The 18,466-nt window shown below is 39.7% G+C and overlaps 4 protein-coding genes across 7 annotated transcripts; 2 read left to right on the top strand and 2 right to left on the bottom strand.

Annotated features, from left to right (window-relative positions):
• Positions 1–34: 34 nt before the first annotated feature.
• LOC109483363 (UNC93-like protein MFSD11) lies at positions 35–6,814 on the bottom strand. 2 transcript variants are annotated; one of them, XM_019786363.1, is made up of 14 exons: positions 6,614–6,814; positions 5,723–5,784; positions 4,599–4,706; positions 4,188–4,267; positions 3,904–4,000; positions 3,740–3,798; positions 3,433–3,553; positions 3,193–3,230; positions 2,960–3,025; positions 2,577–2,702; positions 2,036–2,219; positions 1,666–1,801; positions 1,136–1,243; positions 35–583 (listed from the first exon to the last, which is right to left on the bottom strand). In XM_019786363.1, the coding sequence occupies exons 1-14, from the start codon at positions 6,701–6,703 to the stop codon at positions 530–532; spliced, it is 1,329 nt and encodes a 442-aa protein (XP_019641922.1). In that variant the 5' UTR covers positions 6,704–6,814; the 3' UTR covers positions 35–529. The 2 variants fall into 2 exon arrangements, with proteins under 2 accessions (XP_019641922.1, XP_019641921.1); XM_019786362.1 differs by lacking the exon at positions 5,723–5,784 and adding an exon at positions 5,094–5,155 and having other exon boundaries at positions 38–583.
• Positions 6,815–6,821: 7 nt separating this feature from the next.
• On the top strand, positions 6,822–9,033 carry LOC109483398 (serine/arginine-rich splicing factor 2-like). The gene is made up of 2 exons (XM_019786405.1): positions 6,822–7,298; positions 8,108–9,033. Exons 1-2 carry the CDS (start codon positions 6,976–6,978, stop codon positions 8,451–8,453), a joined length of 669 nt encoding a protein of 222 aa, XP_019641964.1. The 5' UTR covers positions 6,822–6,975; the 3' UTR covers positions 8,454–9,033.
• A 2,451-nt stretch (positions 9,034–11,484) lies between these two features.
• On the bottom strand, positions 11,485–15,967 carry LOC109483387 (ubiquitin domain-containing protein UBFD1-like). Of its 3 annotated transcripts, none has more exons than XM_019786392.1 (9): positions 15,905–15,967; positions 14,961–15,251; positions 14,623–14,658; positions 14,360–14,503; positions 13,946–13,977; positions 13,742–13,807; positions 13,498–13,600; positions 12,766–12,848; positions 11,485–12,391 (listed from the first exon to the last, which is right to left on the bottom strand). In XM_019786392.1, exons 1-9 carry the CDS (start codon positions 15,918–15,920, stop codon positions 12,281–12,283), a joined length of 882 nt encoding a protein of 293 aa, XP_019641951.1. In that variant the 5' UTR covers positions 15,921–15,967; the 3' UTR covers positions 11,485–12,280. The 3 variants fall into 3 exon arrangements, with proteins under 3 accessions (XP_019641951.1, XP_019641953.1, XP_019641952.1); XM_019786394.1 differs by having other exon boundaries at positions 15,892–15,923; XM_019786393.1 differs by lacking the exon at positions 15,905–15,967 and adding an exon at positions 15,718–15,902.
• A 145-nt stretch (positions 15,968–16,112) lies between these two features.
• Positions 16,113–18,278, top strand: LOC109483407 (methionine-R-sulfoxide reductase B1-like). The gene is made up of 4 exons (XM_019786417.1): positions 16,113–16,287; positions 16,818–16,960; positions 17,185–17,299; positions 17,465–18,278. The coding sequence occupies exons 1-4, from the start codon at positions 16,215–16,217 to the stop codon at positions 17,500–17,502; spliced, it is 369 nt and encodes a 122-aa protein (XP_019641976.1). The 5' UTR covers positions 16,113–16,214; the 3' UTR covers positions 17,503–18,278.
• Positions 18,279–18,466: the final 188 nt, after the last annotated feature.

Genomic DNA, 18,466 nt, shown 5'->3' with positions numbered 1-18,466 from the left:
CTGTACTTTCATGTTACAAATGGCAATAAAAGTCTTAGGAAACAGACCTTAAAGATTGATGTGTGTATCAGAAGTGTTCTAGTCAGCATGAATTTTTTTTCATTCATCATTTCAATTTTCCATCATGTCATGTGCTGCAAGTTGGGGGTCTTGGGCATGCTCTTTCGGGAAAAGTTTGAAATATTGACCCTCTGAAATGCTATTTTCTGCAATTTGAGCAGCATATTAAGCTGGTATGACATCTAGATCTCTTTCCATATCATTACACACCGACTTTTGTCTGCCAAAGACAACGGATTGGGGAAATTTGTCTGTCATGAGTAGCAGGGTAGACGAATGCTGGCTAGAACACTGGTATGTACACAGAAAGAAATCTTTCAGTACAGCCCTCCCCCTACCACATTCATTAATGACCTGTCCCCTACAGCACTGATGTGAGTAGTCCCTGGGAAAACCCGGCTGCTTCAAGTGTCCGTTCTTGCTCCTCCTCTGAGTCAGACAGCAGTCTCTCCTGGTCCTGCTTGTCTAGTCATCCTATCTGGGTATAGCCTTTCCTGGAGGCATTGGATGTCTTCCACTCAACCTGCGGGCAAAGACATTTTTCCATAATATAAATTTCCAGACCCAATAGTATGGTAATACTAATAAAATTTCTCAACTTTCTTGTGTCGTAACTGTGGCTGGGACTGCCATGCAAAAATAGGACTGACTAGTTACACTAGACACTTCACACAACCAGACTTAAAGTGCTACCATCATCTTTCAAGATGGAAGGAATGAAATAATAATCGCCTAGTAGTAGTACTATATATTACCGGTAAGATGTACCACATTTATTGAAGAATTGACATAACAAGTGACTACAGCATCACCTTTTCAAGATGTCAGCCCTGAGACCAGACTGTAAGGTTTAAACCACTCACACCGGGATGGCTGCCTTCTCTTTTCAATAAGTGTAGTGGGTTATTTATCATACTTGAGGTGTGGCTTTCCTCAGTTTTAAACTGTATCTGAGAGGGTGTCCCTAACCGAAGCTTGGTACTCATTTCTAAGGTCAACTGTCTACTTAAGACAGAGCTTACTAATTAACAGTGTTATCAGAACTGCAGAGTGTATGGAGTACAAAATGTCTTACCTCAAAGAAAGCAAGTGTCCCTGCCACTCCAAACACCACCAGGATGAGTAACTGCCACTGTAGCAGGAGGTACTTACTGTAGAAGAACCCTGCTGCTGCTGTCAGGGACTAAAGGAAAAATAAATATAAAGGATCAAATAAAAACATAATTGCAATGTTTCAAATTCAAGAACCTAGACAGTGTCAGACACTCTTTCCACCATTATACCATTCAACTGTACAATTGTCAAAAGTAGTCTCAGTTCCTTTGTTGTTTTTGTGTCCATTTGGAGTGTGTAACGGAATGTATTGTACTTGCCATGTTTTTTTTTAATGAGATGTAAAGTCAGCATAATTCAGGGGTACCGGGGGGGGGGGTACTACATGTATATTCTTGTGCCTTCAATTTGCACACTGAGCACACACAGTTCAAACATTGCATCTCACTAAGCAAGCCCATTTTTTTAATTAAGTGCCTAATGGCATAGCAAACAGAACATAAACCTGTAAATATAGTTTACTTAAATGAACTTTTAAGGTTCTATCCTCACCTGTACAAATTTGAAGAGTGCGAACGCAGGTGCACTGTCCTCAGGGAACATGAAGCCCAGGATGGAGTACACCTGTGTGTTAAAACTGCTGTCTCCCAGACCCAACAGGAAACTGCACAGGATCGCTACGTACTTACTGTAGGGGAAATATCAAGTTTAGTGATGGAATTCTAGAATCTTAAAAAGTATGTACTAGTATTGGCATAGATGCTTTTTTTAATGCCACAATATTTCCCATATTGGAAGGAGGACAGATGAATGGATAGCTGAATGGATAGATGAGTGAATGGATGGATATATGTAGATGGCTGAATAAGATTCTAAAACCTATGTAGAGATCATACAGTCTTTGCAGTATTGAAATACGTACTTGGAGTCCATGAGTACAGGATAGTAGCTGGCATCAGTGATGATCTCCGTGATGGGTGAAGACTGCGGCAGGTTGATGTAGATGAGATAGTACGCCGTCATGTGGACGATGAAACCAAACAGGATGATGGGATCGCGCCCGTGGCGGTTAGTCAGTTTCCCGCCCAGACCAAACGCCGCTCCGCCTGTAAAAAAGGAAGATATAGTCTGAACACCCCTTTGATAGGCTGTTTTGGCAACTTGGACTGGTCCAAATATATGCCGATGGCTGACACTGGAATAAACCACTATATAGCAGAGGAGACCACACAAAAAAAACATTTCTTATTGTTTAAAAAGTACTAATACTAGACTTTATACTTTATTAAAATGCTATCTGGAAACTTTTTAAGATATTAAGAGACAGTAGAAAACTAATAGAAAGATTACAAAAAAAATGCTGTGAATTCAAAGACTAAAAATGGCAAGTTGTAATTTGTAATAAGACAACTTCAACAACACAAAATAATCAACATCATACATTTTATTGTTCTATGGCTCACCTAAGATTTCCCCAGCCCCAATAAAAGCACCAGAGATGCCAATAAGTGACTTTGCCTCGTCACCAAAGGCCTTTGTGTTCCCAATGCAGGTACCGTACACTCCGCTGAAGAATGTTAGCTCAAATCCTGCAAGAAAAATGAAGACTTTAAACAGAACATCTTGTAGTTTTTCTAATGATTCTATACATAAACTGTTAGTGTTAGCTTGCATCATGTATAAAAAACTGTGTGAGTTTTGTACAAGTCAATGAAGATAACTAAAAATTTAAAGTAATATACAATGTGTCACTTATAAGAGGCTAGTTTTAATTAAAATTATAAATCTGGCGACAATTCTAAATAGCTAGTGTGCTATACATACTTGTATATGACTGTATTCTCACCTGTGTAAGCAAAACATACTCCAAGGAGAAGCATCTCTTTTGTCTTGAGAAGCTGGATGGAACGTTCTACAAGATGGAAAGAAAAATTCTTTTAATGTGCTAAAATTCACCAAAAAAACTCTGATTTATGAATGCAGCATTCATGGGTTGTACTTTCACAAATCTAAAATCTACATACTAGTACAGTAGTATTACTACTAGTAATAACCAAACCATAAGAAGTTATTACTTACTGAATGCTTGTAGTGGTCCCTCACTGGCCTGGTCTCCACTGTTTGGAACAAAATAAATGTTTAAATGTTATATATGATGTTTAATGTTATACTCCGCTTTATTTTAGCTTCTTTGTCCAAGAATGCACCATAATAGTAAATCATACACACCGCAAGGAACTGTCGAAAAACACATTTTGGAAGTATAAAATTAACTTACATTCAACGTAATACTAGGAAGAAACCAGGCATTCCACAAACCTGTTGACATTTAGAAGGTCTGAGCGATCTTCGGGCCTTCTGTTCCTCAGTACAAACAACATGAGTGTTCCCACACAGCACACCACCAGTAGCACCACGTACACCTGGATACGGGTTTTCGCTGGGGGTGAAAGGTGTACACATGCGTAAGAGCACCACCTAACAGTTTATGATAAAACTGCACTCTCAAAACATAAGTGTTAACAATATTGAACCTTACTAGAATACTAGTATTTTGCATCATAGTCATACCCAACAGTAAGTATTGGAGGAATGTAATGCCTTTATAATACACAGCCGTACTCACAATCAATGGTCTCCTTTCCACTGAATTCTTGCCACACAAAGATGTTCCCAAAAAGCAGACTAGAAAATAATACAACAGTTGTCAGATTGAAGTTCAAATAAAATGTTAAATATACGACTATAAAATATCATAATTACACCAAATTTATTAGGTGAGAACTTTACCTGCATTGTAGCAGTGCCCAAAATATTCCGCTGTTCCGTCCAATAGTTTCTTGAGTGGAGTTGACTGTGAGAAAGCTTCCTTGTGCAGTCCATATTACTGAAAACAATAAGACCATACAATCACACATTATGCATGAAGAACATTGATACATAACATAAAAGATTCTAACAGTTATAATTACCCTAGCCCTAATGTGCATAGTTGCACGTCAAAAATAGTTATGAAATTGCTTATTAATATAACTTCATCATATTTTTCAATAAATATATTATTTCATTATTACCTGCTGCCCCTAGTCCAATCAGCACAGATCCCAGGTACAGTGCCCAGACCATGGGGTAAATGAACACAGCTATGAACAGGCTGGGAAAAAAACATACGATTGCACCATTGTGTCAATTTGCTGCTTGCAGTATATCTATCAAGTCCATGTGAAAAATTTGCAAGACAGACAGGACTCACCTTTACACATTTAACACTGAGAATGACAAGTTCTATTCTCATGCAATATGTTCTTATGGTAATTATGTTCTTTGTCCTCTGTACTACCCATAATGCTCCATATCTCCCTGCATGCAATGGGATCCATAATTGTTTGCCCTCTACCCATAATGCTCGGTGCCTCCCAGCATGGATCCATAAAAAGCTCCTGTGACTTTGTAGTTCTAACTGATGACTACTAGTATATCCTCACCAGTACATGACTGCTCCGATGACCATGGAGGTTCGAGGTCCGCACACACTGACCACAGACGGGGCTCCCCAGTTAGCCACAGCAAACACGGAGTAAATAATCGCCAGACTGTAAAAGAAGAGAGTCCAGTAAATAATGTTCCTTAGTCTAAAAATTTAAAACAAATATCAGTTGTATACTGTGCATATGCATGCATTAATTTTTTTGTAAGTCATAACCAATTATTTAGCCTGACTAGTACCTCACACTAGCAGTCCTTTCAAAAGTAAGGTCCCTACTAGTAAGGTTGGTGTATCCGACTTGGCTACAACAGGTATGATCATGCATTATGTGTTACTACTAATAGATTTTTTTCAGACATGCAACTTGAGAAATTGTTTTAGCATATAGATCTACAGCCCTGTATTTGTAATGGAGAGAAGGACAAAGTTCATTTATATTTTCTGGAAGCTACTTGGGATAATCGTAGGGAATCCTCCCACTGTCCAAGCTCACCTGACATAGCCACTGGCACCAATAAGCAGTCCCTCTTGTTGCACACTTTGGATGACAGTTTGCTAGCGAGAGGGAGGGGGCGGTATTCAAGGAACAGTTACATACAAAGCAAAGCAAAGTGTGCACTTCTGTTTGGTCTCACATTTCAAACCATTGACCTCTTCCACCACTGATACAAAATATTCCTTTTCAGAATATAATTTTCATAACCTAAAAGCCATTTCATTTCAGGTCATGATCCTCAAGACTGCTTCCTCCACTGAATAGCCTGAATTCTGAAAACTGAATTCATATTCAAATATTTGATCAAGTTTTCTAAAGAGGTAGTGTATTGGGTTATGGGATTTTCAAATGCTTGTTCAATCTGCGTTACCATACAGTTGCAAAATATCATGCAACTTGGAGGTAATCAGAGGCACAGACAACCTGTTACTGTCTACTAGTAGTAGATTTGTCTGCAGATTTTGGGAAGCAGAGGAGCAGACAATACGATCTGGAAGCCAGCTGGCTAATAGCAAGTTAGCAACCAGAATAGAATCAGACAAAGAACAGATCTAGAGACTAGAGGTCAATGGTTAAAAGTGCCCAAACTGCAGCTGCCTTCTGAAGATGCTACCTTACATCCTTACCTGACATAACCACTGCCTCCTTGGAAGTTTCCTTCCTTGAGGACACTTTGGATGACAGTTTGCTGTCAAGTGAGCAAAACTGATGTGTTAAATTACTTAATACTGTATATAACAACATAGTATTATAGTGCATTATGTGTTGATTCTGCACTTAGATATCACTTAGAATAAGTTAAATTCATGTAACTAGATATGCAAGTTTGCTTTGTTAGATCTACACTTCTTCAAATAAGACAGAAGTAACACTTCTGCAAACCAGGTACCATACTGCTAAATAATGTTAACGTAGTAATGTTATATGTGTTTGAAACAGTTCCTGCAATATTCTATGATATATCAAATATAAAGTCAATGCCAATGCTGACAACCAAAGATACATGTCAATCATATTTATTTATTTATTTATTTCATACCTGTAAAATGAATCAGCAGGAGCAAGAGGCTTTTATTTAATTACATGTATGTCATAAAAAGTATAATTGAATACCTAGTTACCATGTTGACACTGATGTATAACAAGTCACTATAATTTATACTTGTACTATGCAATGTATTGTTCTACTGCATATCATCATCATCATATCTTGTCGGCCCACTTCTCCAGCCAGTCCAGGGCTCCCTGGTTTGCATCGTGTATAAATAAGGTGCAAAGACACTATTTGATAACTCTGCACTCATCTGTACTTCAGGGGAGTTACTAACATTTAGGGTGAACTTTAGACTCTAGTTCGTCAAAACAAGAAGGTCAAAAATCACTCAAACTTAATAAACAGTCCAGATAACTTGATAAGAAATGAACAGTGGTTTCAGCTTGTTGAAAATACACAAATGTTGTCATTTTGAATTCAAAGATTGTTGTGGTAGCTGCCTGGATGGATAGTTAACACTTACCTCTATCATACCACCCGTTTGGAAGGCGGTAAAGATGAACATAAACGAAAAACCGAGAATAACAACATTGAATGTCCGCATGTCCGCCATCTTGTCGGCCTGACTGTCATGTGACAACAAGGTGAGCGCCCGAAGTCTTACGGAAAGTTACGATCGTACTTCGGAAGAGATCGGAGACTTTCGGTATTCTCCGGTGGATTACGAGACTTAATGAGCATCAGTGACGTAGCATTTGGAGGAGAAGGCGCGCCATCAGAGGGAGAGCACAGTGAGAACTCTAGGTTGTATCCGTTTTCATCGTCTTTTCTTCGCACACTTTTTGGCATAATTCCGTCAATATAGGGTCCAGAACGGTTGCCGACATGTCCTACGGGCCTCCGCCGCCGGATATCGAGCGGATGTACTCCTTGAAGGTCGACAATCTGACCTACAGGACAACGCCGGAGGACCTTCGACGCGTCTTTGAGAAATATGGCGACGTTGGGGACTGCTACATTCCCCGAGACCGCTTCACCAGAGAGAGCCGTGGCTTCGCCTTCGTCCGCTTCTACGACAAGAGGGATGCTGAAGACGCCCTAGACGCGCTGGACGGGACGATCTTAGACGGGAGAGAAGTCCGAGTTCAGATGGCGCGGTACGGGAGGCCCACTGACCCCTACCGCCGAGCACCCCCACCCAGGTCCCGGTAAGATATCGTCTGCAAACTATCGTTTTTGGAGGACAAAATCTCATTATTTTCCTCAGATTACTTACTGTATTGGTCGTGCTGTATTTCTATCGATGCAAAATGTTTATTGAGTGTGTTCTGAGCTCGTGTTTTGCACGAAAATTTTGTTGAAAAAAATCTCACCAGTTTGAGCCAGAATAAACATGGCGGCCGTGCGCGTGGTTTCTACGTCATCACCCCTCACAGCGGGTTCCCGCCACAAGAACCCGGATGTTACTCTGCTTGCTGTACACGTGCTCGCACTTCTTTGTTCTATTGTAGCTGATGACTATGGTCGTTTGAACTTGAAGGCACAAATTATGCATCGCTTCTGAAATCAGTTGTAAGACAACAAGAGCTATGCATGAACTGAAAATAGCTAAAATGCATGTTTTTTTGTGAGCCAGAAAGATATTATGATTGTGCATGTTTCCTTGGTAGCATATGATCTTTTGATTTCACCTGCAAGACCCAAGCCATAATTTGTCTTACTCTTGTGCATGAGGTTTTTAATAATTAGCAGTGAGATTCATGAGACCTAGTTAGTACTACAGTAGTCTACAATTTGTCTCGTTGCATGTTGTCTGCAGCCTTACCTGCTGGTTGCATGTGTTAAATTTTGTGGATTTGAAATAACCTCAAAATTTTAAATGCAGAGACTCAAGTACCTGTAGGTAAATTGTCTTGACTAAGATTTTCCCTGCAGCATAAAGGCAAGGTATAAGTTTTCAGTAGGCACACAACACCATGAATGATTATTCATTCCTATTTTCCCCATTTCTCTACAGCTACAGAGGATCCGGAGGTCGCTACAGTCGTTCCCGTTCTCGTAGCAGGAGTCGATCGCGCTCCCATCGCAGGTACAGCCGGAGTCGTTCTCACAGCCGCTCCCGAAGCAGAGGTCGTCGCTACAGGCAGCGCTCCTACTCCCGCAGCCCCAACCGCAGATCCCGCTCCAGATCCCGCAGCCGAAGCCGCCACCGCGGCTCCCGCAGCAGGTCACGCAGCAAGCCCAGCCGCTCCAAGTCCCGCTCCAGGTCCGGAACGCCCAAGTCGCGCAGCCACACCCCCGTCGAACCACAACAGGAGGAGAACCACGCCCCGTCACGCTCCCGCTCTAGGTCGAAGTCGTAAAGCCTGGATCCAGGGCGGGTGATGCCACCTTTCATCAGAGTCTACTGACCAACTACTGAGAGACAAACGTACAACATGACGTTCCTGGTTTCCTGACCAGTGACTGATGTCCAGTTTATGAAAAAGGTTATTGAATGTTTTTCACTGGCATTCTAACTGTTCCCATTCCTGTTTCACCCATGCTTTTCACCGGAGGATTTGAAAGCTAAGGATGTAGTGTGTTAACAGGTGTAGTATTACAAAATGGAGAACTCTTTCCCTTCATAAAGTGAAAAGATGAAAATATGTGATGATCCATATCTGTGTGAATGAGTGTCAAAGTCTTGGTTTAACCACTCTTGTCAACAGGACATTTTAGAAGCATTGTTATTGTGATGTTTTAGTTTTGGGATGATGATAATGATAAGTGGGTTAATGTATGTTAATCATAGTAGCATAATTTTTTCTGTAGTCTTCCCAGCACATGTTAAAAGGTTAACTCTAAAGAAGCTAAGTGGATGTGTTAACCAGTAATACAGCATGTCAACGTGTACCCCTTCTTACCAATTTCTCAGTGATTGAATAAAACCATGTTAACATATGTACCTGTTATTTTTCATGTCATAGGAGCAGTTAGAAATGCATTGGTGTGGTGAAATGGTGCTCTCGAGTCGAGGCGGAAATTAGCAGAAATTGGGGTGACGGGCTGCTGGCACTGCCATGCAGTCGAGTGCAGAGCAGTCTTGGCAGAGAGAGTGGAGAGTCAGGGCGGGCAGTGAGCTGCTGTAGGAGATAGCAGAGAGCCGCAAACACGAAATGCAGAGCAAATCAAGGCTTGCAGTACAGCAGCACCCCTTGCAGTTTCGACTCCTTGCAAATGGGATGCAGTTTGGAGAGAGTGCCAAAAGCAGTCCACAGAGACCGAGGGGATGGCAGCCCTAGTGCACAGGAAGCCCCAACTCCAGAATTCTGGCTTTGAAAACGATTTGCTATTTGGCTTGTGCCCAAAATTCCTACTGTAAATTCTAATTTGGTACTGGAGTCCATAAATTCTTATTCGGTACTGTTGTCTATAAAAATCTAACCAAAAACAAACCCCAAAAATTGCTGTTTCTCTAAGTGTAAACTCATGGCTGCTACTTCAAAATATGTTTGAACCTTAAAAAGCTGTTTTGACAAAGTTTGACAAAAAGGTTTTTAACGAGTTTTTCAATAACATTCCTTCTTGACTTGACTTAGGCCAAAAAGCCTTAAAAAATTTGGACTGATCGAGCATCAAAAAGTTCTTATGAAACCAATTTTTCTTGCCCTTAATATCAATTGTTCAAAAATTGTAGATGATTATTCCATCTTTAGAATTGAGTGCCAAAATAGTATTGTCCTTGACCTTGAGTGCCAAAAATCTTTGTGAATCTAATTCCTTTCTCTTGATATGAAATTTTCCCCAAAAAATTGAGCCAAATTAAACCAAGGTTTGATACGTTCCTGGTGAAGTTTAACAGAGGAGTCAACGGCAGATACAGCGCATCACAAAACCACATTAATTGTGGTTATCTTCACTCTGTAGCTGGCTTCATCCTTTTGTTCATTTGCTTGAAAACATAAGAAGCAACCCACAAATCCTCCACTCGCTTTTTATTTTATTTCACATGCACTGCCAGGAACCTCAGCTGTAGCTCTTTTTTTCCACCCTAGCTGCAGGGATTTAAAAAAAAAAATGATAGGGTTTGGGCAATATTGTTCTTACTCCACAGAGCATTAGTTGATAGCTTTTTAGCCTTAACTGAAGGGGTTTTTTTTATTTGGAAAAATTTAGTTTCAGGAAACCCTTTATAGAGTTTACAGTTTAGACTACAGATATTTTTGTTTTGTACCCAAGGATAACGATTTGGTGAAAGGGGATTGTGAAGATCAAAATACATTCAGGAGGAATTAATTTTTTTTATTAGTGTATGTGGCTAGTAACATATTTTCCCATAATAGGTTAATTCACCATCATTTCAATAATGGGAGTTAAGGTTCTTTTATTTTGTGCACCCTTTCTGTTAAAGACATTACTGGCGAGAGGACCATTTACTGATAGCGGGTTTAGCATTAAAGTAGGGTTCAGGTTTAATTCACACCAGTTTTTCTCCTATTTACTTGCATTTTGACATACAAATCATGATCTCCCCACTAACGAAAAGGAAGGCTGGAAGACCGCTTGGGAAGAGTTGTGTGGCGGTGAAGTAATGGTAAGTTCTTATCCCACTTTATTTCGTAATGTCAGATTGAGAAGAAGGAAGCTGCTTTGGAGATGGTGCAAAGAGGTAAGGTACTTGAGATCTACCCCAGGACAAGTGCCAAGGCTGCCATAGAAGGAGCTGTCAAGAAGTGAGCAAGCCAACAGTTCTTCAAGATGGGTGTTCCAGGGGACGGATTGCTGTCAACACTTAATAAGTGAATTTATTTTACCCTTTTCAAAATAAAGTCAACATCAAATGTCAAGACACCTGTCTGTCATTACTGTTATTCAAGTGAATGGTTTACTTGTAGTGCTAGACTAAGGTGTTCACTGAAGTCGCAGTTTATTTAAGATCTTGAAACTTCACCCGGGTGTCATCCTATTTGCACACGAAGCTCCCATACTCACCCCCATACCCAGGCTATTACTAGTATACTAGGTCCCACCCCAAGGATGAATCCGCAGCCTCCAAATCTTCAATGTCACAATTCCAATCATACATGGATAATGCCTGAATACCTAATGATTCCTACATGAGTTGATTGACATCCAAACAAAAAGATACATGATCTGATCAGGTTTTATTTTCATGGACAAAAACATTGAGTCATGGAAGAACAAATGCAAGAGAAAAAGGAATGATTTTGGCCTTGGGTCACATAATCCAACAACATTGACAGGTAATTGTTCAAAACTGAGGGTATAGAATGGAAAAAAATTTTATGCAAGTAATTTACAAAACACATTGTGCATGAACTCTTGTACGTAACTTAATCTCTACACTGAAACTTCATCTGTGCTGGTACATAAAGAAACAAGGAAACAATGTTATTTCTACTTTCACATAAACTAAAGTCTACCTATATGCTGGGAGTTCTACATTATCCATACATGAAAGTTGAATGTTCTACGCAGTTTTAGCACTTCTCATGTTATCGGACAATCTTTTTAAGAAAAGCAGGTTGTTTAAATAGCCACAGCGAATTGTACTAGCCCATTAAACAACTCAATGCTGAACACAGGAACGACAAAAGACCAGTCTGGTTGAAAATCCAGCAACAAGGCGTCCTGAGATCTTGCACAATGCAGGGACAGCACTATGTGAACATTTCCATATTTTGGTTACAACACTTTTGCAATTTGCAATTCAATGCAAACTTGGTTCATGTAGTGACTCAGTAACAAACCACTCGGGTTTTCTAACCAGACTCTCAATGTGAGAATGCTGCCAATATGGTCTGTATCTATCACAAGGAAGTCCCCAACAAAATAGCCACACTATCACTACACCAGGCTAACATACAGATGCTGTTCACAAGCTCAAACTTGACAACTTTTATTTCTGACTATACATGGCACATTGTTCTTCATTCTATCATGTGTTGTTTTTTTAGCTGCTAAGAGCCAGACTCTAAGACTATTCATATTACAATACTGCCTTGTTGTGTAGACCTTCCTTAAAAGCCAGAGACATTTTCTTCAGTTAAATACATTAAACAGTAGACGTGATACTCAATACTAGTATCATCACGTATAATATTTCAGTCTCTCTTCCAACATTGTAAATAGCCCGTTGGAAAGGGTACCATGTGTTCTCTTGGGTTGGTTGACGGATTTTAGGTTGTCAGAAGTATTGCCACTTTCCTAGGATGGCATCCTTGATGGCTTCCACATACTGGGAGGGTACCCAGTACACCCAGTACCTGGATGCTTCTGTAGGGCCCAGTTGTAATCCCTGAGGAACACAATTAAAGCAAAACAGGACTTTAGTCTAACACAAAAACTATCCATCCATGTACTCAATGGAATTAATTCTGTGTATGTATGTTTTCTTTCCATTGCTTTTGTGTATGTCCACGGTTGTTAAAACGACCGACTTTATTTGGATCCACAAAGGACCCACCAATAGAAGAACAGTTGGTAGTCACAGGAAGTGAGGGGGGCATTGCATAACCGCAGACGTCCAGGAAGGTCGAAATGGTCTCCACAGACAGCAATTTGCACACATTCACTGATCAAGCAAGAAAGTCACAATTTTGCAATTATTGTTTTAAGAAAAACTGAGCCAAATATTCATGAGTAAACATGTACATGTATATTTTAACTCACCATAATGCTGTATTCTTCCTGCCCTTCTATTTTCTCACTGACTACTGCTTTGATGGAGCCCAATGGTAGTTTGTCTGTCCTGTCTGGATACAAAAAGACAAACAGCTTGTAATAATAAATTGAACTTCATTGTAGGGAAGTAATATACTTAGCTGGTGTGTTTTCTGCTTGTTTGTTTCGCATGACCTGTAAACTGCTCTTAGACATAACACAAGTTTGTACAGTGAGTTGCATATACAAGCTGCATAAGACCAGACTGGTTTGATCCACTCACACCAGGAAGGACCCATGTTCTTTAGAATGAATGGGACTGGATCTTCATGTTCAAGATTTGGCTCCCCTCAAACACACATTCTAACCAAAAGGACGGCCCTAACTGAAGCTAAGTGCAAAATGTACTTTCTTTCACCTAAGTCAGATGAGGAAATAGGTGTGAAGTGCCTTTCCCAAAGTACAACGTGCATTTGGCACCTGCTTGGGATTCAAAGCTAGAACCTTTAGATTCTGAGTAAAAGAAAACCAAACCATCTTTTCCACAAGTTTCAAGGCTAAATCAATTATTTGTCACATTATAAACGTGTCCAGACATCATGTTGGGCGTCTTGCCCGGACTGAGTTGACTCTCCCTCCAGGCAGTTCTATCCGCCATTAGCTGCTGAGGATGTTCAGAGATCCCTATTAATCTTCAGTTGTGAGTTCATACAAACCGTATGCCCCCCTCCCCACACTTACCTTTTGTGCCTATCCAGAGCTGGTCTAGTTCCAGCTTGAAGGTCAGACGAACCTTTCCCCCAGACTTGTTCAGCATCCCAGACAGTGGAACTGTGGGGAGTTTCTGAAAAACAAAATTTCAAAACTCTTAATTATAATACTGGTATAAGTCCGGATTAAGATGCAGCCTGTCATTTGCCTCTATCCTGTGGGCTCATGTTTTGTTTTTGTTTTTTTTGCTGGGAAAATAGAATTATGCTCTAACCTCTTTCCCTTTGTGTCCAGGCATGACATCATCTGGCTTTCCTTTGTCCAGAATTTTCTTGTGGAGCTGGAAAGATACATAGGGACACTTGACTGTAAAGTACTAGTAACACCCAGATTAAGTGTAATCAATGCTAGAAGTTGGCAGATGATTAAAAAGAAATAATTGATGAGACATTACTTAAATGAAACTAATAAGACCCACCTTCTGGCTTGAGAATGACTCCTTTTGTGACTCTGGATGGAAAAAAAAGTAAGAATTTTAGCAAAGACATTTGCTTGCAGAATGAGGTTAATTTTTATAGCTTATGAGTCTGTGTGTTGGCATGTGTGCCTCTTTGGTTACAGATCTAAACAATGCATCATTGGCATATACCCTCAGTGTTGCTATTTTTGTCTTTGGCACTGGTAAAAGCAACTAATGATATGAGTGAAGGGGTGAAGTTTGCCATCTCTGATCATCCTATTTATGTTTTTGTTCAATTGACTGGCTGGCTAGTTTGTTGATTACTAGTACATGTACTTCATTTATTCAGTTTTTCAATGTTAAAAATCGAACATAACCTACTACAGCCAAGGAACCTTGGGACAAAATGCCTATACAGTAAAAACAACTTACTTTCTTTCTTTTCCTCCTCTTTGATAGCTTCCTTGTCGACTGTCGTAGCTGCAACCACATCGTCTAGCGTCGAGCCCACCACCATCATTTTTGCCCCTTTTGTTACCTTCAACTCTCTCAAAGTCTTCTGATCTTGAGCTAACCCTGGAACACAAAAAAAAAACACAAAATCCTTACTTATTTCATAAAAGCAGAAAAAGATTTATACACTGGACACCAAAGTAAAACAATGAGAACATGCAGAATGTAGAAAAGTACCTTACCTTTGTACATTAATTTTTGCATAGCTGGGGGAATCCCTGGAAAACAAAGATGCCATAAATATTGGACCAGCAATTTTATTGGTAATTTTTTGCATTTTTTTCACCAAGAAGGCAAGTAGGCACAAGTTGTTTCACTAACATACATGTAAACATAGAATTTGAACATACATGCCTACAAAGTAGTCTAATATGGGTCCAAACTAAATGCAATGTGCATATATGTCATATCTACATAATACATCCTGCTAGCAGTACAACTAATAAATGTGCCTTTTGTATGGGTGGAAATCTTCAAGTCTATGTACAGTATGACAGTACTAGTACAACAATGCACTTACCTGTAAGACTATGAATATGTTTCTTCAGCATTTCTACTGTGTCGTCCAAAGGAAAGGTAATGTCATATTTCTTCTTATTCCACATAACCTTGAAGTCTATGGTTTCTTTGGGTTCAGACAAAACGTCTGGTAACGTTGTTGTCTCTTCTTGAGTGTGTGGTTGAGGGGACCCGTCCACGGCGTCGGGAGTTTGCTTGGTTTGTGAGTCTGTTTGTGAGTTTGTTTCCACTTGTGTGACGGGTGCCTCCTGTTCTTCTTTTGCCGGAGGTTCGGCCATCATTTCCGTGTCTCCTATGTGGTAGAATATATCAAAATTTTCTATTAAGTACACTACAAAGTTTGTGCATATAATACAATACTAGACTATACCACTCTTTGGGAAGTGGCCTTTGGCCATGTGAGCATCGAAAGAACTCCAATCTACAAAAATATTTTAACAGTTTTAGTTGATGCCTGAAAGAAGATGTCGCTAAGTTATAATCATAATTGTCATCATCATCATTATTCATAACATTGTAGCACACACTCTTGATCATATCTCCAAGCAGATGTTGGGTTGAAAGATCGTAAAAACGTTTTTAATTCCCTGACTGCCGGCTTTTTAGATGAATGGGCAATGTCAGTGGTCAGCCGAGAATCTCAGCTGCAGAACAAAACGTTGCGATATCTACAACCCAACATCTGCTTGGAGGGATTACACTTGACTTTGCAACTTGATCATACACACACGTCATGGTTTGAACAAACGCAAACTCACGGTTACAAAACACAACGGCAAAAACCGCGCTAGGAGTCGTATCAACCGCCCTGTCTTCAGTATCGGCAAGACACTGAGCCGACAGCCGTATGTAGGTTAGCCACACCTATAGGTTATGTAAAAGCGATAAAACCAGACATATTATATAAGATATTGAGGAAAATTCGACGTTACATCAATCACGAACCTTCTTGGGCAGCCATCTTTGTCAGTTACAAGGTATCATGGGAGGTCAATAAAAGGTCAACACTAAATTTTCGATTTTTTGGTCACTAAGTGTTGCATGAATAACTCCAAACCAACTGTAGATAATGCATTTGTATCAAATGATAAAATTTGCTTATCATATGAAAAAAAACTTTTAATTAAATTATTTTATAAAAGCATGGGCAGGTCAAAGGTTACCCTACTTCCTTGTGGTCTGTTGTGTAATCGTTATTCAACTCTCACAGTTTGCTGTTTTAGACGGCGCGTTTTCCCGTTTTTGCTGACAGTTGATGCTGTCAAACATCAAGATGTCATTCTGTTCATTCTTCGGCGGAGAGAAATTCAAAGATCACTTCGAAGTTGGTGAGTTTCGGCATAAAACACACATAATTTTTGTGTTGATGATCTTCCGTCACAGTTTCACTTTCTGTGATTTTTTTGTAAGACAACTTCCTGCTTCAAATTTTGTGACAGAATTTTTTATGAATGTACTGTATAACGTATAAAGTAGTAAAGATTATTACTTTTTTTTACAGTTAATTTTTACGCTCAAAAATCAAAACATGTCTCATAGTTTTAAGTGTATGAGTCATAAATATAATACAATGTAATGTGACTCGTGACTCAGGAACCAGAAAAAAATTGTCTGTAACATGAATAATTAACCTAGTTTCCAGGATTCATCCGCAAATAGTCCAAATATTTGTGAATTAAAATTTCATTTTTTTGGTGTTGATTCATATTTTGCAGAAACATACGTTTCAATAAATATAATGCTACACCCATAGAGAAATGTAGGCTGCCTTGTATTAAAACGTTTATGAGATACTAGTATGTTTTTGGCTTGAGTACATGCTACTGGGTAAACATGACCTCCTTTTTCCACATTCCAGGTCACTACGCATGTTCTAAGTGTGGGTATGAACTGTTCTCCAGTAAAGCTAAGTACGCCCACTCCTCACCCTGGCCTGCCTTCACCGAGACTATCCACGAGGACAGTCTGTCCAAGAGGCCTGATGGTCATAACGCCCTAAAGGTACCTAATTATGCTATAGCTGCTAATAAAAAGTCACTTTGCCCAAAGAGCTTTCAAGATTTGCCAAACTGTTCTCTTAGGGTGGACCAACTCCCCTGAAATATCATCTGTCTATTTGGCTAATTTCTACTACTCTCTCTAGCCACTTCCTGAACCAGGCTGGTAGAGGCTAACATGTACATAACCCTAACAGTTTGTTTTCCCCTCTGTTTCCTTAAATATAGGTGTCCTGTAACAAGTGTGGCAACGGGCTGGGTCACGAGTTCCTACGGGACGGTCCCAAGGGAAATTCACGCTTTTGAATATTCTCGGACTCTCTGAAGTTCGTACCCAGTAAAAGTAAGTCCTATAATATACATTGTTGTTGTAGATTTTTAGGTCCATAAACATATCGTTTTTCTTTCTTTTTTTTTATTTATTTTTTTCAAAATGTAATGTTTTCTAAATTATTTGAAATGTACAGTTATGATATTTGCTAATAATCCTTTTCCTCCTCTATTTCAGATCAGGCCAATGGGCCTCAGACTAACGGTCAGGCATAACTGGTTTATGTCTGCCACAAATGGGCACTGCTTTATCAACAAGTAGAATACAAACATCTGTGCACTCTTCTTACTTTCTAAAAGTATCAGTAAAAATGTACAAACATTTCCTAAATGATACCAAAGAATTTCTGTGTTGCCATGCAGTATGTGAGCCAGTGATGCACATTTTCTATTACTAGTACTAGTAGTAGATTGAAATGTAGGCTGACACCATATTGTGTATTCATTTGGTATCCTTTACTTGAAATCCACTACCAAGAAAACTGAGATTTTATACTTCTTTTAACTTACTAGTATTTTGGATTTTAATGACCTTCAAGCTCACCATATTTAAATTTACTCTTTGTCTGACCATTGGACCTCCTGCCAATCTTGCTCTGTCACCATGTGCTGTCGACCACCTCTCAAGTTTACCCCCATTTCTTGTGTCTGACCTTTTGTGTCTGACCTTCTGTCATTCTGCCTGTCCATCTCCCCATGCTGTCAACCTACCCTTTCCAGAGATACACAAACCCACCGTTCAGCCACCCAAAGCAATACATCTCTCCCCATAAGTAACAAGAGTGCACAGATTGTATCTGGCAGTGCCCATTTGACCTTGATGCAGCTGCATGATTGCCCAGCTGAGGCCAGCGAATGAAGCGTTCCTGCCAAACCCTCCCCAGGACAGCAGGGACAGCCGAGACACAGCATGGCCTTCTGGGAAATCATCCACCTCCATTTAACCCCCCTCCCATCTTCCGAGGAACCACGGATTGTTCAACTCTTTTAAACTTTACAAAAAAAAAGCTTACATTTCTGTTTGAGAAACCAGGGATGATACAAGAGATTCTCCACTTTTATCTTACTGAGTGAATTCAAGCACAAGTCTCATCTTTAGTGATTTCAAAATACACATCTACTGAGTTCTAGCAAATATATTTCAATCAAAAAATTCAAATTTATACATACAGTTCACCAA

Source organism: Branchiostoma belcheri, unplaced genomic scaffold, assembly GCF_001625305.1.
Source record: "Branchiostoma belcheri isolate BF01 breed outbred unplaced genomic scaffold, Haploidv18h27 scaffold64, whole genome shotgun sequence".
Taxonomy (NCBI): domain Eukaryota; kingdom Metazoa; phylum Chordata; class Leptocardii; order Amphioxiformes; family Branchiostomatidae; genus Branchiostoma; species Branchiostoma belcheri.
Note: the sequence above shows the minus strand (reverse complement) of the source record. Positions and strands in the feature narration are given on the sequence as shown.